At 36.3% G+C, this 23,487-nt stretch overlaps 1 protein-coding gene and 1 pseudogene across 4 annotated transcripts in view; one reads left to right on the top strand and one right to left on the bottom strand.

Annotated features, from left to right (window-relative positions):
* MYO5A (myosin VA) overlaps positions 1-23,487 on the top strand; it is a 227,318-nt gene that overhangs the window by 56,417 nt on the left and 147,414 nt on the right. For all 4 annotated transcript variants that reach the window (XM_027840790.1, XM_027840789.1, XM_027840788.1 and 1 more), the window contains exons 2-3: positions 18,126-18,236; positions 19,304-19,475. In XM_027840790.1, the coding sequence (XP_027696591.1) occupies positions 18,126-18,236; positions 19,304-19,475 (283 nt within the window). The remainder of the gene's footprint in view (positions 1-18,125; positions 18,237-19,303; positions 19,476-23,487) is intronic.
* LOC114026989 lies at positions 14,937-15,341 on the bottom strand (annotated as a pseudogene).

Below are 23,487 nucleotides of genomic sequence, written 5' to 3'. Positions count from 1 at the left end.
CTTTAAAGCCCGTTTGAAGCAGATCCTCATTCTGAAGTTAGAACAACTTGCTATATTGAAGGACCAGCACAATACTTGGCACATAGTAGGTGCTTAATAATGCTTACTGATTGATTGCTTAAGAATATGATTCATATAACCAGGTGAAACATAATTGAGCTTTTCCAGAAGAGATTCATTTAGGGTCTTAAATGGCTTCTTATTAATATCTGCTTCATTTTTCAGCAGTGCCTTGATAAATGAATCCTCTCAGAATAAATCTTCATGAAAAAATTGTATAGTTTTTTTTTCATAAATTATGTGAAACAATATTGGCCTGAATTTTAGGATTCAGTGGGATTGTTCTTATTAAGATTCATGTAAGTGCAAGATAAAACTATCTCTGCTTTCACTAGTTCTCACAGAAAAGAAGTGAAGTGGCTGAAATTTGCTCTTCAAATTTTTATCCTTTGTGTCTTTCATGCCTTTTTTCTTAATTACTTGCCCTTCCCAATTCTCCAAGTGCCATGACCTCCTGTCCCATACCTCTCACCCCAATTAAAACATGAAATTATATAATATACTACATAATTTATATTTACTGATTGTTGAATGAGTTTTGTTACTAAATGGTCCCAGGTTATGTGGTTCTAGCTGTTTCAGCTAGAGGAATTCCCAAAAATTTAACTGTTTTACATTCATGATGTTCCATGAATAATTCTATGTGTAAGAGTCTTTAGGAATTTGAGAATGAATGTCTAGAAGACCCTCAGTGACCCATCCTACCTGACAGTTCTGTAACTCCAGAAACACTGCTTCATTCACTAACCGTATCTCAAAGTTACCTGAGTTGAACACATTAACTAACACATTAATCTCAGTACAAACATATCTCAGAGCTTTCTGACTATTTTCTGGAGTGAGCTATCTTGTTCTCTTGGAAGCAGGCATGGAGAATCAGTATGAAACTAATTTTTATGAAAACAAACAAACATAGGGATAATAAGCATTACTTGTTACTGTACAATGCTAGCATTTTATGATAGATTTTCTTTAGTAGTTTATAAAATCAAAGCTCACTGGTACTTTAGAAGATCACGTGGTCCAGGTTTTCAGCCAGGTTAATGGCCCAAAAGTTGGTTATTATTTTCCTGAAAATATCCAAGGAATGGAGACTCTTCAGCCTTCCCTAATAACTAATTGTATTTCTGTTGTTGTTAAATTTTCCCTTGTAAGTACAAATAAGGACTCTCTTCATTTCAAGTCCATTTCTTTAAAAAAAAAAAAAAAACCTTGATGAATGCCTTTTCATAGCACATGTATTTTTTAATATACTTCTCCTTCCTTTAACTGCTCAGGGAGCCTTACCTTGAAAATAATATTTTAAAAGCAAACCACACCTCCATAAACCAGTATGTTGATGATGTTTACAATATTCCACGCCAATAGTCCTCCTTCCCCATGCTTTCCTCCTCCTCCATTTCTATGAAAGTAGGGAGATGCATTTTCTCATCTTTTCTCCAGGGCCCAGTTTGGTTATTATAATTACACAAAATTTAATTTTGTTTTATTGTTTTTTTCCATTTACATTGTTATAATCATTATGTATATTGTTTTTCTGGCTGCTTACTTCATCCTATATGAGTTTATAACTTTTCTCATGTTTCTCTTAATTATTTGTTTGTGGTTTCTTATAGCACAGTAATATTCCATTACAGTCATGTACAACAATTGTTTAGCCATTTCCCAATTAATGCAAGCCCATTTTTTGTTTGTTTTTTTAATGGACAAAATGAACAACTGTTTATCTCCTTCATAAAATTTTTTTTCACACACTTGAAGATAGTATTTGTTGTTGTTCAGTTATGTTCAACTCTATGTGACCCCATGGACTTTGTTTTTTTTGTGTGTGTGTGTGTTGTTGTTGTTGTCGGGTTTGTTTGTTTTATGGTGAGGCAATTAAGGTTAAGTGACTTGTCGTGGGTCACACAGCTAATGAGTGTTATGTGTCTGAGGCCAGATTTGAACTCAAGTCCTTCTGACTCCAGGCCTAGTGCTCTATCTACTGCATCACCTAGCTGCCCTGAAGATAGTATTACTTCCTGTATAACCTTCAGCAAGTTACTTAAATTTTCTTCTCATTATTTCTAAAATGAGTGCTGTGAAATAAAATTGGAATAGATGATCACTAACATTTCTTTTGCCTCTACGTTCTATGATCCTATGTCACTTTTTCTTTTCATGTTAAATGACTCCAATTCTTTTTTCTTTCTAAATAGGATCTACTATGTTGATCTGCCTATAAGCTGCCCCCTATATAGACTATAGCCCTAAAATGAGACCACATTGAAAGGAGAAAAATAACTAGACTCTAGAAAATAGCTCTATTGATAGGCCATATTCTGGGTTTGTACAAACCAAGGGTTAGTTTTTTGTTTTGTTTTGTTTTGTTTTTTTTTGAGGTGGGAGGAGATTAATGTTTTTGGGAGGAAGAAGGAAAAGACAGAATGGATTTTATATTCAGATAAATGGTTATTTTCTTTCCCTTTGATCATTACTGTTAGGTTTTTTTCCAATTAACAAATTAATTTATTTTTAGTTTTCAGTATTCACTTACACAAGATTTTGAGTTCCAGAGTTTCTCCCCATCTCTTTCCTCCTCCCACCCCATGATAGTGTGCATTCGGATTATACCTTCCCCCAATCTGCCCTCCCTTCTATGACCCCTTCCCCCTTTTTGTATCCCCTTTCCCTTCTCTTTTCCTGTAGGGTAAGATAGATTTCCATACCCAATTGAGTGTGTATGTTATTCTCTCCTTAAGCAAAATCCGATGAGAGTAAGGTTCACTCATTCCCTCTCACCTCCCCCTTCCCCTCCATTGTAAAAGCTTTTTCTTACCTCTTTTATGTGATATAGTTAATCCCATTCTACCTCTCCCTTTCTCCTTCTCCCAGTACATTCCTCTTTCACCCTTTAATTTTATTTTTTAGATATCATCCCTTCATATTCAACTCACCCTGTGCCCTCTGTCTATATATATTCCCTCCAACTACCCTAATAATGAGAAAGGTCTCATGAATTACAAATATCATCTTTCCATGTAGGAATGTAAACAGTTCAACTTTAATAAATCCTTTATGATTTCTCTTTCCTGTTTACCTTTTCATGCTTCTCTTGAGTCTTGTATTTGAAAGTCAAATTTTCTATTTACCTCTGGCTTCTCAAGAATGCTTGAAAGTCCTGTATTTCACTGAATGTCCATTTTTCCCCTTGAAGGATTATACTCAGTTTTGCTGGGTAGTTGATTCTTGGTTGTAATCCTATCTCCTTTGACCTCTGGAATATTATATTCCAAGCCCTCCAGTTCCTTAATGTAGAAGCTGCTAAATCTTGTGTTATCCTGATTGTTTCCACAATACTTGAATTGTTTCTTACTGACTGCTTGCAATATTTTCTCCTTGACCTAGGAACTCTGAAATTTGGCCATAATATTCCTGGGAGTTTTTCTTTTGGGATCTCTTTCAGGGGGTGATCAGTGGATTCTTTCAATTTCTATTTTACCCTCTGGTTCTAGAATTTCAGGGCAGTTTTCCTTGATAATTTCTTGAAAGATGATGTCTAGGTTCTTTTTTTGATCATGGCTTTCAGGTAGTCCAATAATTTAAAAATTATCTCTTCTGTATCTATTTTCCAGGTCAGTTGTTTTTTCAATGAGATATTTCACATTGTCTTCTATTTTTTCATTCTTTTGGTTTTGTTTTATAATTTCTTGATTTCTCATGGTGTCATTAGCTTCTATTTCCTCCATTCTAATTTTTAAGGAATTATTTTCTTCAGTATTTTTTTTGGGTCTCCTTTATCAAGTTCTTGACTCATTTTTCATGATTTCCTTGTATCACTGTCATTTCTCTTCCTTGTTTTTCCTCTACTTCTCTTACTTGCTTTTCAAAATCCTTTTTGAGCTCTTCCATGGCCTGAGACCAGTTCATATTTTTCTTGGAGGCTTTAGATGTAGGACCTTTGATTTTGTTGTTTTATGATTGTATGTTTTGATCTTTCTTGTCACCAAAATTTGATTCTATAGTCTGAGTTTTTTCCACTGTTTGCTAATGTTCCCAGCCAATTACTTGACCTTTTAACTTTTTGTTAAGGTAGGGCTCTGCTTCCAGCGTGGAGGGTGAACTGTCCCAAGCTTTAGGGGTTTTGTGCAGCTGTTTTCAGAGATACTTCTAGAGACCTATAAGTTTTCAGTTCTCCCAAGGTAGTATGATCAAAGGAGAGGTGTTTATTCCTTTCTTGGCCTGTGCTGTGGTCTATGAGTGACCACAAGCACTCTTTTCTGCCCTGGAACTGTGAGGAAGTTCCCTCTCCACTGCTGCCACAAGCTCTGCTATGCAGTGCCCCTCCTTGCCCCAGAACTGCCACCCAGGACTGTGACCTAGATCCAAGTACAGGCAAAGCAACAGAATCCTGCCTCAGTGCCAGCAAAGAGATCCCTGTAATCTCCTTCTGATCAGTTGTTCCATCCTCTTACCATCTGTGGGCTGAGAGCTCTGGAAGCAGCCACTGCTGCCACTGCTGTTGCCGCCACCACTGCTGCTGCCTACAGCCACCACCACCACCACCACCCTAGGGCTGTGCTGGGATTGGGGCTGGACCGAGTTCCCCTCTTACCCAGATCTGATAGACCTTTCAAGTTGTCTTTGGCATTTGTGGGGTGAGAAGTCTGGAAATCACCACAGCTGTCAGTGATTCAGTCCCCTGAGGCCTGCTCTGCTGCTAGGGCCAGGTCTGTGCCAGGGAGGCCTGATCTGGATGTGCTCCTTTCCCAGCCTGGTACAACAGACCTTTCCTGTTGGCTATCCAGGGTGTCTTGGGCTGGTAATTTGTTTTGCTCTGTCTTTTTGTGGGTTCTACTGCTCTAGAATTCATTTGGAGTAATTTTTTACAGGTATTTGGAGGGGTTTGGGGGAGAACTTAAGTGAGTCCCTGCTTTTACTCTGCCATCTTGGCTCTGCCCCCTGTTAGTTTTCTCTGGACATTTTTTAGTCTTTTTAAGCAGTGGCAACACTGGTCACAGTACTCTAATAAGTACTCTAATAAAGATCCTTATTAGCCTCATATTCCTTTAAATAAATTCGGTGGTCTAGTGTAGTCAGAGACTTTCTTACAATGTCGTGGTGCTGCTGATTCTTATTTAGCTTATACTCAACTACGGGACTCTGAGTCCTAGATCTTTTGATGATGGCCTGTCTTTGCCTGTTTTTTTGTGGTGGTGTTTTCTGATCTGTAATAATCCTTATTACATTTTTTCCTTTGTTTTTATAGGAGTATTTTTCCTATATGATAGTTTCAGTTTGAATTTTCTTCTGTAGTCCACAGTATTTGAAACTCCATCTAATTTGTAATTGCCTCAGTTTTCAACTTCACTTTGAATGTATAGCCTAAGCCCATGATATCCTGTGCTTTCTCTTTTTGGTTCTTCAGTTGTGGACCTTTTCTAAACATCTTGGCTCTTAGCCTTTTTAGGACAATTTTGTCTTTCTTAGGCAGAATCTTTTTTTTATTGGGCCAGAATTTTCATGCTTCCACAAATAAGATTTTTAGAGGTGAAGCTGCCAAATAGGAAGGTTCCAAATAACTTGTTTTATCCCAAATTTTGTAATTAGACTAGCCTTGCCTTTTACTGTGTTCTCAAAAGCTCTCTCACCACCCATTTACCTGTCCTATTTCAAGTTCCTTGAGTTTGCTTAGATTGATAATCTTTCTCTCTCTTTCTCTCCCTCTCCCCTCCTCTTTCCTTCCTTCATTTCCCACTTTTGACCTGTTTCCTTCCAGATCCAGTTAAGTATGTTGTTCAAAATCTTCCCTTATTCTCTTTAACCTCTTTTTTGGTACCCTTTTTGTTTTAAAAAATCTTCAGTTTTTATTAATATCTTTTTTTTTATATCACCTTTATTTTTAATATTTCTTTACCTTTGCTGCTACCTTCAGGCCAACTCTTATAACAAAGAATCAAAAAGAAAGGGGTGGGGGGGACCTTGTCAACAAATTAACCAACGTATTAAGTGAGTCTGACATTGCATTCAGTGTTGCATTCCTATGGCTTTTTACTTCTTTAAGGAAGGGAAGAAGTACATTTTCTTATACATAAATTTTTATTAATAATTTTATTTTTATATCACTAATATTTCCCACTGTATCCATCCCTACTCCTACTTCTAGAGAGATATCCCTTATAATAAAAGTTTGAAAAAAGATAAAAATGTTGCAAAAAAACTAAATAGCATATAAAAAACTCTGATTATTACATACAGTATCCCTAGTCTTCATGTTTCTGCAAAGAGGTTGGGGAAAGGTCTTCTCATATCTCTTCTTTGGGGCCAACCTCCATCATCATAATTTTGATTTTTTTCTTGTTGTTCCTTCAGTTTATATCATCTTATACAATATGCTTATTAGCTTCTTGTTTCTGCTTATTTTGTTCCAATCAGTTCATATAAGTCTTCTCATGTTTCTCTGTATTCATCATATCCATTGTTTCTTTCAGCACAATAATATTCCATTATATTCATGTGCCACATTTTTTTTAACCATTCTCTTTTGGAGAGCTATCTCATTTATTTGCACGTCTTTGGTACCACAAAAGTGCTAGAATGAATGTTTTGGTATGTTTGTATTCTATCTTTCTTTGACCTCCTTGGCGTTTATACCTAACAGTGGGATCTCTAGGTCAGACAGAGAGTATGGACATTTTAGTCACTTTCTTACAATTATTTCAAATTGTTTTTCTGAGTGCTTGAACCAATTCATTGCTCTGCCAACAGTATTATTATGCTTGTCTTTTGGTAGCCTCTTCAACACCGATTATTCCCCTAAGTTACCATTTTTTCCAATTTCCTGGGTATGAGGTGAAACCTCAGAGTTATTTTGATTTGCATTTCTCTTATTTTTCTGATTCTAAGTAAATATTTGTATGTTTGTTGATTGTTTGCCATTCTTTTGAGAACTTTTGGTTCCCAAGATCATAGTCTGAAGTTGGAAAACCATTAATATTAGTTTTAATTGGCTAAGTACCTATCCTGGGGTCCCTGGCAAAATTGTAAATTAGAAAATCTTTGTCTCTTCAGCAACTGTTTTTTAAAACTCTCTTTTCATCTATTTTCTCCTGTGGCCCTGTGGATGGCAAAAATCAACCTGTGTTGCTTACTTCTTACTTCCTTCCCTTTTCCTACCATCCAGTAAAAACTACCATTCAGATCTGAGTTCTTCCTGTCTTAGCTAGGTGTTGATTTGATTTTCTCATTAATATTATTCACACTTAGGTGTGAATGAGGCTTAGCATCCCCAGAAGAATGTAGAAGAAGAGCTCTTCAACCCCACAAAATATCTGATTGGTGGAATGTATTGTGGAAGATATTTTGGGTTAGAGGCTTTCCCTGTCATTCTTACCTATTCTGCACCTTGTGTCTCTTCTCAATGACTCCTACAGGGCTCAGAGAATGAAAGAATTTGACTATCTGGAAATATTTTAAACTCAAACATAAGAATATAGGGGGATCTCCTGAGGGTTAACATTGAAGTAAGATAAACCGATAGGTTCCCTCTACTGTGTAGCTCCAACAACTCAATCCAATGTATCAAACGTTTAAGTATCTACCGTGTGTGTAATATTGTGTATTAGGGATACAAAGATAAAATGAAATTGTCCCTGCTTTCAAGGAGCTTGCATTCTCTTTGAGGTGGAGGAACAGATGAAAAATCATACACAAATAAGTAAGCATGAGGTAATGTGAGGATAGCAAAGGCATTTTAAACTGGAACCTTATAAAAGGCACCTTATAACTTAAAAGGGACACCTCAAAAGTTTAACAAAGGAGGAGTGAGGTGAACTGAACCTTAAAGAAAGAGAAAGTAGGTGTTGAAGGAATTTATTTGAAGCTTAGGATTTTGTGAGATGATGGCTTGATTTAATGCTTGGGAGTGGGGGTGGAGCCAGAATGTGGAATTTGAAGGATGGCAGGAATAGAATATGTGAAAGGTAATATTGTGAAAGTTTGTGAAAAGGCAGGAAAAATGAATTGGAGTCAGATTGTGGTGGGTCTTAATGCTAGGCAGAGAAATTTGCATTTCACACCTAGAGGCAATAGGGACTCAGTGAAAGTTTTTGAGCTGAGGAACTACATGTTCATACCTATGACTTAACAATATTATTTTGGCAGCTGTGTTGAAACTGGATTGGAGAAAAGGGAGATTGAAAACAGGGAAATCAAGTATTCCAGGCAAGAAGTGATGAAAGACTTAATTAGGGTAGTGGCCATGTGAATGGAGAGAAGAGAACATGCAGGAGAGAAGAGATATTGTGGAAATAGAATCAGTAGGACTTTTAGCAACTGATTAGATATGAGGGTTCAAGGAGAGGGAAGAGTCAGAGATGGCTCTTATGTTACAAATGTGGGAGACTAGAAGGATAATGGTGTCCTGAATCAAAATTAGCCAAGCTTTGAGGAAAAGAAGATTTAAGGAGAATGATTATTTCTGTTTTGAATGTATTGAATTTAGAATTCTAATAGGACACTCAGATGGAAATGTCCAGCAGATGATGTGGGGCTGAATTTAAAGAATCAGGGCCATATGTGTAGATTTGTAGATATGTGTAGATTTGATTGATGAGATCGTGAAGGGAAAAACTATAAAGAGAGAAGGGAGCTTGGGATAGAGTATTTGAAAGCAGACTTGGGGAATTCAACAAAATACTGTTTCTTAAACCTAGAGAGGAGGAGGGATTGGCCAAGTAGTGTCATAATCAGCACAGAGGTCCACCAGGATGAGGATTGTGAAAACATTATTGGATTTAGTTGTTAACCTACTTACCGTTACTTTCTGTCCAGGAACAGCTACTGTAGTCTGCTGAGCTAAACCATTGCAAGCCAAGCTAGATGGAGAATGCCTGAATGCTTACCGAGGTAGTCTGTCTGCTCTGCTTCCTGGTCATAGTCCTAGAGCAGCATGAAAACAAAGGGCTTAGAACAGTTGCTTTTTAATCCATTTTCTCTATTCCAATATTTACATTTTTTTTTTAGATTTTCACTCTAATTGTCCATTTACCAAGAGACGTAATTGATTATAACAATACTAGAACATAGACTTTTTACACAGGTTAGTACTAGATTGTATTGGGTCTTTGGAGTCATTAATTCAGCTCTTTCCACCCACCTACCCCCAATGAGGCCACATTAACACTATTTATTTGCATTTTGCCATAGCCGATGTGAATGACTGGCAGAGGCTTTACTGGGAATTAGTGCAAATTGAAAAGGCTGTACCAAATCCATCCCCTTTGTTCTTGCTCACACGTCGTGCCTTGTGCTATTGTCCAGAATTAGAACCACTATGCAGTGATGAACTCTTTGCCTTCTTAAAGATAGACTAAAAATCACCAAAGCTGTATAAGACAGTGGAAAGAACACTGATTCAAAAGGATAAAGGACAAGGGTCTAAATCCCACTTTTGCCACTTACCGTCTATGTGACTGTGCACAAAGCATTTAACTTCCCTGGAGCTCAATCTTCTCATCTGCAAAATGAAGGTGTTAGACTATTGACTTGGGTAGTTCCCTTGCAGCTCTAGATCTATGCTCTTATCTTTCCAGCTGTCAAATGTACTAATCAACTTGTAGGACTCCATCTTTCTGTTGCAATACCAGAGAAATAGGAGGCAACTGAGAGGCTCAGTAGATAGAGCACTCAGCCTAGAATCAGGAAGACCTGAGTTCAAATCCAGCCTCAGACACTAGCTGTGTGACCCTGAGCAAGTCACTTAACCTCTGTTTGCCTTAATTCTCTGGAGGAGTAAATGGCAAACCACTCTAATATCTGTGCCAAGAAAACCCCATGGACAGTATGGTCCATGGGGTTATGAAGAGTCAGACATAATTGAACAACTTCTTTGTATGTATCAGTCCCAGTTTATTATATTTTGTGAGGAATACCCACACAATACTGCCAGAGCTACTAAATTAAACTACTATTCAGGGGCAGATGATTTATTTCATTTGCAAGATAATTTGTATTTATATTAGCATTTTTCCAGATTGTGAATTTTAGCATTTAGCATGGCAAATCACTTTATTCTCATCCTTCAATTTCATATACTTTTCTAATCAGGTGATTCCTTTGCATTGTCACAGTTGTGTGTGTGTGTGTGTGTGTGTGTTTTAATCTGTTTACATTTCACTCCTTTTAATTTTTTTAAAGTCTTTATTTATAGAGAATTTATATATTTTTTATACATTTGGTCTTTATAATTTTTATAATTATGGTCTTTTGTAACTTATGGTCCTTTTCTTTTTTCCAGTCACGATATTCTCAAACCTTATTCTTATTCTCTTTTAAAATTACACTGTTATTCTTCCTCATCAATTACTTGAACCTTCATTTTCTGAGGCCCTGTGTCCTCTTTTCCCTTCTTCCTCAGCAGCATCATTTTGTTTTAAGAGCCCTCGTAGGCTCCTAGGTGAAATCCTGGCCTGTGCCAGCATTTATTACAATGTCCCAAGGAAAGTAAAGGTATTTCTTGTATTGCACCATTCCTATTCCTTCTCGTCTTTCTTCTTCCTTATTTCTATTGTAAATCAAGTTAAAAAATATTTATTCAGTGATGACTATGTTTCAGGCATTATAGTTGAGGAAAGATTAATGTAAAATATTTTAACATAATTTATTTAAATATAAGTATCTTCTGTCTTTGTCTTACTTAAGAAGCTCTAACAGCTCTCTTGCTTATAGGGAAAAATACGAAGTCCTCCGTTTGCCATTTAAAGCCTTTCACAGTCTGGCTTCAGCCTACATTTCAAGGCTGATTATATATTATTCCCCTTCCCACATTCTGAACTCCAGCCAAACTGGTCTGCTTGCCATTCCCCAAGAGTGACATTACATGTCTTACCTCTGTACTTTAGTATAAGCTGTTTTCCATGCTATGCTATGAATGTTCTTTCTCCTCATCTCTGCCTCTTAGAATTCATAACCCCCTTAAAGGGTTAGCTCAAGTGCTACCTTCTTCGTAAGACCCTTTTTAAATTCCCTCAGTTGTTAGTTTTTCTCCTCCCAGTCACTTCCTATTTATTATGTTCTTTATTTAGTAATCTGTGAACATATTGTATCCCCCAGGTAGAATGGAAACTTCTTAAGGTAAGGACTGTTTTATTTTTGTCTTTGTATCCCTAGTCCTTAGCAAATAGTAGAGACCTAAGGCATTCTTGTCACTTGATTGATATATTTATAAGTCCAACTCCTGTGTCTCATCTTGTCATAGAGGCAATCTAGGATTCTTGAGCACTTTCCAGTGGAGCCCAAGTCCTGCCAGGTCCTAGCAAATGAGAAAGGTCTTAGATGGGGACCTGCTGATGAACTGCATGTGAGTTGTCTGAGGACCACCTTAACTAAATTCAGAGAATCTCATTACCAGGTTGACCTAAGATTTACAAATTTTTTGACCACAGAAATTCTTTCCTGATTATCTACTAAAATTTATAGGGATTAAAACTTCCATTCATTAAGAGAATACCCACAATAATGAAATTATTGATCCTTGAAGTGTATGTATGATAATCACAGAATTTAGAGTTGGATGGGATTTGAGTGGCCATATAGTTGCAACCCAGACCCAAGAGAAATCCTAACTATAACATGTCCACTAAGTGGTCATTTAGCCTCTGCCTGAAGTTAGTAGTTATAGGGAACTCCCATTGCAGGTAAGAGAACCAAGCACCCTATTCTAATTTTGGACAGCTCTAATTGGTAGGAAATTTTTCTTGACACCAAACCTTAATTTCCCACTTTGTAAATTTTACCCATTGTTGTTAGTTCTGCCCTCTGATAACAACAGAAAAAGCCTAATCCCTCTTCCACATGGTGGACTTTGAGTAGAAAGTCCACTTTTTTGAAAAAAACCTAACATGTCTCCCCTGAATATTTTCTTATTCAGGCTAAACATTCCCACTTCTTAAAACTGATCACCATATGACATGAACCCAAGGTTTTGTCCCATCCAAGTTGTCCTCCTATGGACAGCTCATCAATATCAACCAAAGGACCTGGAAATGAACACAATACTCCAAATGTGGCCCTGACTAATGCATGAGTACTGCTCTGATGCTTCATCATGAAATGGAGGTAACCTTGGATTCTTAAAGGCCATATCAGCAGAATAAATAAATGCAAGCTAACTTATGGACTTGTTTCCTCCCAAACTAGAAAGGCTTCAGGTATGGGCTGGTGTCAGATGCAGGCTTATCACCTGGCAACTTAGCCAAGTTTAAAGGCCAAAGGGTGATTTTTAAAAAATGGTAATTCATAAAGACAGTGCACTAAGATGAGGAGGTTTGTGATCTGTACTCACTGAGACAGTGCCTACACTTGAAGCATTATAATAATGAGGCATACTTTTATAGCATATTAAGCTTTATGAAGTACTTTTTTCTTTAAAAAATTGTTTTTTCATTAAATATTTCCCAGTTATGTGTAAAAAAAAATGAACAATTATCATTTAAATATTTTGAGTTCCAAATTCTCTCCTCCCTTCCATCTCTTCCCCCTCCTTAAGAAGGCAAGCACTTGACTTTGGTTATATATGTGAGGTCATGCCAAAGATATTTCCATATTACACATGTTGTAAAACAAAATAAAACAAAAATAAAGTAAGTAAAAAATATGCTTCAATCTGCAATTATAGTTCATCAGTTCTCTCTCTGGAGGTGTACAGCATTTTTCATCATGAGTTCTTTGGAATTACCTTGTATCATTGTCTTGATCAGGGTAGCTAAGTCTTTCACAGTTGATCATCCTTACAATATTGCTATTACTGTGTATAATGTCTTCCTGGTTCTGCTTACTTTGCATCAGTTTGTCCATGTCTTCCCAGGTTTCTCTGAAACCATCCTGCTTGTCATTTCTTATAGCACAATATTATTCCATCACAATCATATACTACAACTTGTTTAGACATCCCTAATTGATAGGCATCTCCTTAATCTCTTTGCCACCACAAAAAGAGCTGCTACTAATATTTTTGTAAAAATAGGTCCTTTTCCTTTTAAAAACAATCTCTTTGTGATACAAATCTAGTTGTGGTATTGCTGAGATAAAGGGTATTATGCACAGTTTTATAGCCCTTTGGACGTAGTTTCAAATTGTTCTCCTGAATATTTGGACTAGTCCACAACTCTTCCCACAGTGCGTTAGTGTCCCAATTTTTCACATCACCTCCAGCATTTGCCATTTTCTTTTTGTGTCATGTTAGCCAAAATGACTGGGGTGAGGTGGTATCTCAAAGTTGTTTTAATTTGCATTTCTCTAATGAGTAGTGATTTAGAGCATTTTTTTCCAGGTGAAAATTGATAGCTTTGATTTCTTCTTCTGAAAACTGCCTGTTCATATTCTTTGACCATTTATCAATTGGGGAATGACTTGTATTCTTATAAATTTGACTTAGTTCTCTATATATTTGAGAAATGAGTCCTTTATCAGAGAAGGTTGCTGTAAATTCCCCCTCCCCCCACTTTCCCGTTTTTCTTCTAATTTTGGCTGTATTAGTTTTGTTTGTGCAAAAGGTATTAAATTTCATGGAATCAAAGTTATCTATTTTACTTCCCATGATCTCCTCTGTCTCTTCTTTGGTCATGAACTCTTCCATTATCCATAGATTTGACAGGTATATTTTCCTATGCTCCCCTAGTTTACTTATAATATCACCCTGTATGTCTAAATCATATATCCATTTTGACCTTATCTTGGTATATAGTGTGAGTTGTTGGTCTGTGCCTAGTTTCTGCCAAACTGCTTTCCAGTTTTCCTAGCAATTTTTGTCAGATGTTGAGTTATTATCCCATAGGTTTGGATCTTTGGGTTTATCAAATACTAGATTGCTATGATCATTTACTACTATGTATTGTGTACATAATCTAATCTATTCCATTGATTTACCACTGTATTTTTTAGCCAGTACTAGGTTGTTTTGATGATTACCACTTTGTATTGTACTTTGAAATCTGGAACCGCTAGTCTGCTTTCCTTAACATTTTTTTTCATTGATTCCTTTGATATTCTTGACCTTTTGTTTTCCCAGATGAATTTTGCTACTATATTTTCTAGCTTTATAAAATAATTCTTTGGTGGTTTGATTGGCATGGCACTAATAAATAAATTAACCTTGGTATAATTGTCATTTTTATTATATTGGCTCGGCCTACTTATGAACAATTAATATTTCTCCAGTTGTTCAGATCTGTCTTTATTTGTGTGAAGTGTTTCGTAATTGTATTCATATAACCCCTGGGTTTGTCTTGGGAGGTAGACTCCCAAATATTTTATATTGTCTACAGTTATTTAAATGGGATTTCTCTATCTCTTCCTGGTGGGTTTTGTGGGTAGTAGATAAAAATTCTGATGACTTATGTAGGTTTATTTTATATCCTGCAACTTTGCTAAAGTTGTTTTAATTAGATTTTTTAGTTGATTCCCTAGGGTTCTCTAAGAATACCATCAGATCATGTGCAAAGAGTGATAGTTTTGTTTCCTTATTGCTTGTTTTTATTCCTTCAATTTCTTTTTCTTGTATATAGCTAACATTCCTAGTACATTATTGAATAATAGTGGTGATAATGGGCATCCTTTCTTCATTCCTGATCTTACTGGGAAGGCTTCTAGCTTATCCTCATTATAGATAATGCTTGCTGGTGGTTTTAGATTGATACTACTTATGATTTTAAGAAAGATTCCATTGATTCTTATGCTTTCTAGTGTTTTTAATAGGAATGGATATTGTGTTTTCCCAAAGGTTTTTCTTTCTTTTTTCTTTTACCCCCAAATTTTTTATTGTTTTTATTTTACAGTCTTTTATGCCATGAATTCATAGGGGATTGGTTCTAACAGCTCAGGTTCCTTGCCATTGGTTCTCACAAAGTGTGCTTCTCTTTCAGTTGAACCCAAGTGCCTTTTTCTTTGGCTTCCTTCTTGTTCTGATCATTTTCCTTTACCCACTTCAGGAAGCTATCTCTGCTCTTAGAATGCTTAATATGCTCAAGATGCACATTAATTCTCTTGGCTAGAATCTTGCCCTTAACCTGTTTGTTTACAACAGTGCCTACAGCATGTTGAGTAACATTATAGACCAGTCCAGTCTTGCCATGGTAACATTTGTGGGGCATTCCTTCCGGAACCGTGCCCAGACTCTTGATATCTACAATATCACCTTTCTTGTATATTCGCATATACATAGCCAGAGGGATGACACCATGCTCTGGAAAGGGCCTAGAAAACATATATCGTGTCTCTCTCCTTTTTCGTTTTGTGTTTGTCATTTTGGCAACTCACTGGGATATGGCGGAGCCCATGGGAAAGCTCCCAAAAGTTTTTTTTGCATTTATTGCTATAACCATTTGATTTTTGTTGTTATTATTATTAATGTGGTCAATTATGCTGATAGTTTTCCTAATATTGAACCAGCCCTCAATTCCTGGTATTAATCCCATCTGGTCATAGTGTATGATCTTTGTGACATATTGCTGTAATCTCCTTGTTGTATTTTACTTAACATTTTTATGTCGATGTTCATTAAGGAAATTGGTCTGTAGTTTTCTTTCTCTGTGTTTGCTCTCCCTGGTTTATGTATCAAAATTCTATTTGTATCATAAAAGAAATTTGTTAGGACTTCTTCTTTACCTTTTTTTTTCAAATAGTTCATATAGTGTTGCGATTAATTGTCCCTTAAATATTTGGTAGAATTCACTTGTGATTCCATCTGGTCTTTGGGATTTTTTCTTAGGGAGCTCAATGATGGCTTGTTCAATTTTTTTTTTGTTTCTAAGATAGGGTTATGTATAGGGTAGATTGTTGGTTTTACTAGCACATAATTGGGCAAAATAATAACTCCTAATAATTGATAAGGCACTTTTTTTTTTACATCGCTTTGAGGTAAACAGTGAAAATATTATTGTCCCCATTTTACTGCTAAGGAAACAAGCTCAGAAAGGTTGTTTGCCTAGGATCACACAGCTAGTAAATATTGGAACTGGAGCTCTTATTCCAAATCTAGTGTAATTCCAACAGAATTTTGTCATAACTAAATTTTTGCTTATTTGTACCTGTGTTGCTAAAAAAACAACAACAACAAAACATTATTACAATATGCTGAGAAGACAGTATAAGGAGGAAAGGGCAAAGAGAGAGTGGTGATTCTTTGTCACTTTACTTGGATAATCCCATCCCAGCAGAGTTCTAACGATATTTTTGACACTGAGCAGAATTTTAAAATATTTCCTTTCATCCCTCTCCCTTCACAATTTGGAAAATTTTAAATCTTGAGGGTTTCTGCCTATGGGAGGCTTTGAGACTTTATTGTAACACATGCAGTTTGATTTAGTATAAGATAAATACCTAAGTGAAATGAAAAGCAAAATATTTGGCCAATAAAAATTCACTTATGAAAAGGAATTGTAAAAGTACCTTCACATCACAGCATTGAGTGCTTCATTCAGAGTGGCTCCATACCTTGTCAATGCTTAATCTAATCTAATCTCTACAACAATGGTACCATCCATATTCTTTTCCATCTCTGTACCTAGAAATGTATTGTATAGAATTTTTGTCCAATCCTCCTAACTGCTACTGTCTTTGACTTGGGCCAATTTTACTGGTTCTATGGTCTCCACTTGCCAGCTAGATATGGCATGCTATGAATGCCTCTGAATTAGGACAATGGGCCACATGTCATGTTTACTTAACTTATCCTGCCAACTTTCATCCTCATGAACAAAACTGTCTCGATTCTGTTTGGCTTTTACTGGCAACTCTCACTTCTGGTATTAGCATCTTATCTTGGAGAATTATTTTGATGATTTCTTTCACATAGTCCTTCTGGTGGTCATAAATGGAAGAGATGGAAATTCTATCCTTCAGGGTTGTCTTGGTGTGGTAGCAGGGGTGGGAAACCTGTAGGCTTGAGGCAACATGTGGCTTTCTACGTCTTTGGGTACAGCCTTTTGATTGAGTCCAAGTTTCACAGAACAAATCCTTTTTTTAAGTGGACTCGTTCTGTGAAGTTTGGATTCAGTCAAAGGGCCACACTTGAGGACCTAGAGGGACACATGTGGCCTTAAGGCTGCAGGTTCCCCATCCCTATACTAGGCTAATAAGACAGTTGAAGGCAAGTATATTTGTATTCCAGGGTTGGGTTAGCAGGGTGATATGAGATGGATACTATATGTAAAGTTCTTTGTAAACCTTAAAACAGTATGTATAATGATCCATTTTGGGTTTTGTAATTTCAATTTTGGTGGTGGTCATCTAGATTGTACCCCAAAGGTTCTTAACTTGGGGTCTGTGAACTTTTTTTTTAATATTTTGATAACTATTTCAATCAAATTAACTTCCTTTGTAATTCCAGGTATTTCATTTTATGCATTTAAAAACATTTTGAAAAGGGGTCCACAGGCTGCACTTGACTGGTAAAAGGGTTATTGATACAAAAAAGATTAAGAACCTATTCCTAGAATGGAATAAAAAAATGCTATATATTACTATTCAGAGGACTTTTAAAATCAATTTTTGTTAAATTTTTACTCATAGGTATTTTTTATTTTATATAAACATTTTATGGTTCTCAAATTTATGTAATTAATATAACTAAATTATTTTAAGAACTTGTAGCTTCAAACTTAAATATTTAGATTTATTTTTATCGTGAGACATCTATTAATAAAGTACAGAACATTTTGGCATAACTTGCTAGATTAGACATTGTAAATACCCAGACAATATGATTTAATGTGCCAATTTTTATTTTACGTGCAAAGCCTTTAGTAATACATGTAATGGATAAAATAAAGTCAAGCTATTTAATCTTAGACTTAACAAATCTAATGGATAAAGTAAGATCAGACTAATTTTAAATGTTACTATTATTTGAAAGCACCATTTTAATAACATTTGTGAAGGATGGTACCACCATTAGAGGTAAAAATTTAATTCGAGCACTTGAAAAATTAAAGTTGATATTGATTGGATCTCAAATATCAGTTGTAAATTATAGTCTAGTTATATTACCTTTTAAAAGAAATTAGCTTAATTATTGTTTTGTTTTATAGTTTGCCAGGGTTTGGATACCTGATCCTGAGGAAGTCTGGAAATCAGCAGAGTTGCTCAAAGACTATAAACCAGGAGATAAAGTGCTTCAGCTACGCCTTGAGGGAGGCAAGGTAACGTTTTCTGTCTTCACTAGTTTGCAGGCTTTGGGTGCTCTGATGTTTACTACTTGTGTTATATTGCACAAGTCACTTTCTCTGCGTCATTTTTCCTCCTCACCTGTGAAATGAGCGGGTTGGACTACTACAGACGATCTTAAAAGACCCTTTTAGTTATAAATTCTAAGATGTGTTGAAGAGGAGAAATATCAGTAACTAAAAGTTGCTGTTAAGCTTGGAGAGACTACGGTGTGCTTAGTTTAGGTTTGCAGTTTCACTTTTTGTTCCAATGTCATTTTTTTTTTCGCCTTCTAGATTGATATATAGTTAGCAAATTATCCATGCAAATAAAGTGCACATGTGGTATGAATAATCCAAAATATCAGGAATCAGAAGTATTATATTGGCTTAGGATGCCTTGTGTTATTTTCACCATCCCCCACCCCAAATTTGTCTATTTGATTTTTGCTTAAGCTGATGTTAAAATTAATATATAGTATACACTACCTAAAGGTGAGTGACTGGAGGAAACCAGCCCAGGATTGGATATTTAAGTCAAAAAACCTACAAATATTTGTGTGAAAGGCATTGTAGAAAATATGAACCATTTAATGTCATGATTCCTGCATTCAAAGAACATGTAATCTTGGAGAAATAAAACAAACACATGAAAAAATAACTAATGCTACAAGAGATTTAAAAAAGCAGAAGTATATAATTAATTGTCCATTGAACTTTATAAAGCTGATTAGCACTATGGAAATTCATGTGGAGGAAAAAGCTGTGGATATAAGTGGTCTGAAAAGGTCTGAGTCTCAGATAAAGAGGGCAATGTTCTTGGCAGATAGAATGATTTGAACAAAAACATGGAAGGCAGGAAACCACAAGATGCATTTGGCTTCATCTCTTACCAGTTCTATCAACTTTCTTTCATGTCAGAAGGTGCCAGGAACTGGCAATCTCATGTTAGAAGTAAATAAAAATTAGAAACAGGAGATGAAATCCATCAATAGTAATGACTTAGAAATAAGAACATATTTTTTTTTAACAATAATTCATACAAGTATTTTTTCATTTTTTAGGATTTGGAATATTGCTTAGATCCAAAGACAAAGGAGCTGCCTCACTTACGAAACCCTGATATTCTTGTGGGTGAAAATGACCTCACAGCTCTCAGCTATCTTCATGAACCTGCTGTGCTCCATAATCTCAGAGTCCGTTTTATTGATTCCAAACTTATTTATACCTATTGTGGTAAGTGTATATCCTAGATTGTCTCACAGTGAAATGCCTCCTTTGTTGTCTTGAAAAAATGGAACATGTTAGGCATAAGAAGATAGGTTAGAAATTATTTTTAGGGAGGGAAATAAAATGACATACAGCATTAGTAGGCAGTCTTAATGGTTTTCTTTAGTCATGTTGCATCTTAGATGAATAGCTTCTTGAAATTACATCATTTGTACCAAATCATACACGGTGTCCCAAAAGTCTTAGTGCAGTTTTAAGCTTTAGTAGTTTAAATAAACTATTGCTAGGTGAGGGAGAGCAGGGCAGGAATGGCATTATGAAATAGCTTAAATAAACTAAGAAAATGTAAAGCTTAAATTAAGTTTTAATAGCTAAAACTGCACTAAGACTTTTGGGACATCCTGTTCAGAAGTGGGGAAATATGACATTGTCTTTGAAGAAGTCATAGGCCAAGTAAATGCCAACCCTCTACTGTAAGAAGCATCTCTTACGTTAGACAACATAATCTATATATGTACTAAAGGTTCTAGTGTCTAACCTTTGAGATTCATAGGTGCTGATAGTATTCTTTTTCTCAATGGTTTTTAACCATAACTGAAACAACTGTAGGGCTAAATGTTTTCCTTGTTCCTTAATTTGTTCAGTTCCTTGTTATCATTGTGACTCTTTCCATTCTCTTCCTTTACCATGAACATGAACACCTATTTGCTGCTTTGTCACTCTGATCCATAATATCTAACTCTGATTATCTTTTGCATCTCTCTTCAGCTACTATGTATGTATTGTTTTTCTCTATTGCTAACTTTTTGTCTACTACCTTCCTATGGCCTCTCCCCCATTAATTTTCATTGACCCTTAAAATACAGTTGTAGAATCTCCATTCTCTTCTCTCTGTATCCACTGCCTTAGTGTACTTTTTTTAGCTTTCATCCTTAAGAAAGGAGATTAATAATCTCCCTATACCATCTGGTACTGTGAGCCACCCAGAGCTTTAGCAGACATGTTCATGCCAGGTGCAGGCAGAAATGAAACATGTCCAAAAATGAACTTTTTGTGATGCATTCTGTGAAAATAATACAAGAAGTAATTAAGACAAATTCAGTTGTATAGAAGGGGGAATTAGTTATTGTAGTGGATGGGTATTAATAATATAATCTATCTAGTTTCTTCCTATTTTAAATAATTATTCCTGCTAATCAGGTGCTACCCTTGGTTGTTTCTAGTGGTTGGAGGGGTGCAGGATGCATTTTGATGGTCAGGTTCCAAAACCTAGTCATCCCATCCTAGTTATGACTCTGGGCTACCCTTTCTTCCTCATTCTCTTTACACCCTTGGATTTCATGATGCCATTTCCCCCCATTTATCAACCACTAAAAGGATGGGAATGAAGGCCTGTATTAAGGTGGTCACAATGGAAATAGAGAAGAGATGTAGGATTTAGAGAACATTATTGAGGTAGAATTGACTTACCTCATTATTGATTAGATATGAGAAGACAGAGAAGAGGAAGAGTCAAAGATGGAACAATATTGTATAAACCATACCTGAGCAAGAATAGATCTTGTCTACAATGTTCCTGTTATGCGGTCATCAGGGTCTATATGAAGACCTCCAATGAACGGAAACTCACTGACTAATACTCAAGCAGTTGAATAACAAAATTTTATTATGTGACTATCATGTGCCAAGTACTGTCCTTGAAGACAGGAATACAAGTATAAAATTAAGACAGACCCTGTCCACAAGGAGCTTACATTCTATTAGGTAGATATGACATGTTCACAGTTATATACACATTCACACAGATTATATACAAAATATGTAGGTTGATGGGTGATGGGTTGAAGGAAGGGGGATATGGGAGGTGTAACAACTCACAGGAATCAGTAAAAGGCCTTTGATTGTAGGTGAAATTCTTGAGCCTTCAAGGAAGCTTTGAAGAGAACTTGGAGTTTCAAGAGTCAGAGGTGATGAAGGAGAATGCATTCTATGCCTGTGCAAAGGCCTAGAGGCAATCAATAGAATGTCACATATGGGAAACTTTGAGTAGGTCAGTTTGGCTGGAATGTAGAATGAATGAAGAGGAACATGTAATCATCTTGAAAAGGTGGGCTGGGGCTAGATTTTGAAGGGCTTTAAATGCCAAACAGGGGAGGAAATGAGGAGTCACTGGAGCTTCTTAAGCAGAGCAGTTACATGGTCAGACTTGTACTGTAGAAATGTCAGTTTAGTAGCTTTGTAAAAGACAGATTGGTGACAGAAAAGTGCGTCTGGATGGAGACCAATTAAGGAACTACTGCAATAGTCCAGATCAGACATGATGAGTGCATGAACTAGGGTGGTTATGGTGTGAGGAGAGAAAAGGTGGTATGTTTGAGGGGTGTTGACGAGGTGGAATGTTCAACAGAATTTCACAACAGATTGAACATAGGGCATGAGTGAAAGTGAAGTGTCAAGGGCGGCTGCTAGGTTGTAAACCTTCAAGAAAGAATGGTGATATCCTTGATAGAAATAAGGAAGTTAGGAGGAGGAGTGGCTGCCCATTTTACTTTTGGATAGTGCTAATTATTAGGAAATTTGCCTTGTATCACAACAAACTTTACTTCTCTCCTTTTTCTACCTATTACTCCCAGTTCTGCTTTTTGGTAACTAGCAGATTGTCTAATTCCTCTTCTATATCATAGGCCTTCAAATACTGAAAGATAGCTAGCTTAACTCCCCATAAGTCTTCTCTTTTCCTAGATAAACATCTCTATTCCTTCAAGCAATTTACATATGATGTATTTTTCAGTCTTCTATCCTTTTCTGCACATAGCTTGTCAGTAGACATAATAAATACATATGGTTCTCAGAACTGGACAGAATATCCAGCTGTGTTCTGATCAGGGAATTTTACAGTGGGACTGTGGTCTTCTTTTTTTTTACGTGACTTCTATAAATACAACTTTAGGTCACATAATTTTTTGGCTGTCATGTCACATGATTGACTTATATTGAGTATGTAGAACATTCAGTACCCCAGTTTTGTTTTTTTTTTAACGTGAAGTCTTATCTACCAGGTCTCTCTCTCATAATGTAACAATACTCTGTATTTGGGCAATTGATTTTGTTTATTCTTTTGTGCTTAGTCTCTATATCACACAATCAGCGCTCTGTTATATCAACATATAATACTATCTTAATCTTTAATTTTTTCATATATGTATGCCTTATTTTGTCACTATGGTGTATTATAAATTCCCTGGGAGCAAGGATAGTATTTTATCCTTTTTTTTTAAAGGAGGAAGCTGTGTGGTATAGTAGAAAGGGTGCTGAGGTTGGGGTAAGGAGTAACCCAAGTTTGAATCCTGTCTCCGACTCTTACTAGTTATGTGACTGTAGACAAGTCCCATAACCTCTGTGGGCCTCAATTTCCTCATCTTTAAAATTGAATTAATAATACCTGTAGTACTTAATTCATAAGTTGTTGAAAGGATCAGATGAGGTGATGCGTGTGTGTGTGTGTGTTAGTGCTTTTCAAACCTTAAAATGCTTATGTCAGATACTGTTATTATTATAATGACCCATATTGCCTAGGACAGGTCTCTGGGCACATAGTAATGGTCACCATAAACTTGTTGGTTAATTATTATCCCTTTATCTTCTATATAGTAAGGAAAACTTGGTATAAGAATAATTGTGGAGAAATAGTGAGTGGGAGGAAGAACTCCTGGAAATTATTTCCATCTCAGGTGTCTATAATATACTAGTATCTAAGAGAGGGAGGGAAGTTACTTAGGAATTCTCAAAGTAACTGTAGCCCCAGTATTGCCAACTCCTAAGAACCCTGATCAAACTAGCACAGGCGTGGGGAACCTCCGAGGCCACATGTGGCCCTCTAGGTCCTCAAGTGTGGCCCTTTGACCGAATCCAAACTTCACAGAAAGGGACTCGTTCTGTGGAATTTGGATGCAGTCAGGGCCACACTTGAGGATGTAGAGGGCCACATGTGGCCTCGAGGCCACAGGTTCCCCATCCC

This window comes from Vombatus ursinus, unplaced genomic scaffold, assembly GCF_900497805.2.
Source record: "Vombatus ursinus unplaced genomic scaffold, bare-nosed wombat genome assembly UNPS02014848.1, whole genome shotgun sequence".
Taxonomy (NCBI): domain Eukaryota; kingdom Metazoa; phylum Chordata; class Mammalia; order Diprotodontia; family Vombatidae; genus Vombatus; species Vombatus ursinus.
Note: the sequence above shows the minus strand (reverse complement) of the source record. Positions and strands in the feature narration are given on the sequence as shown.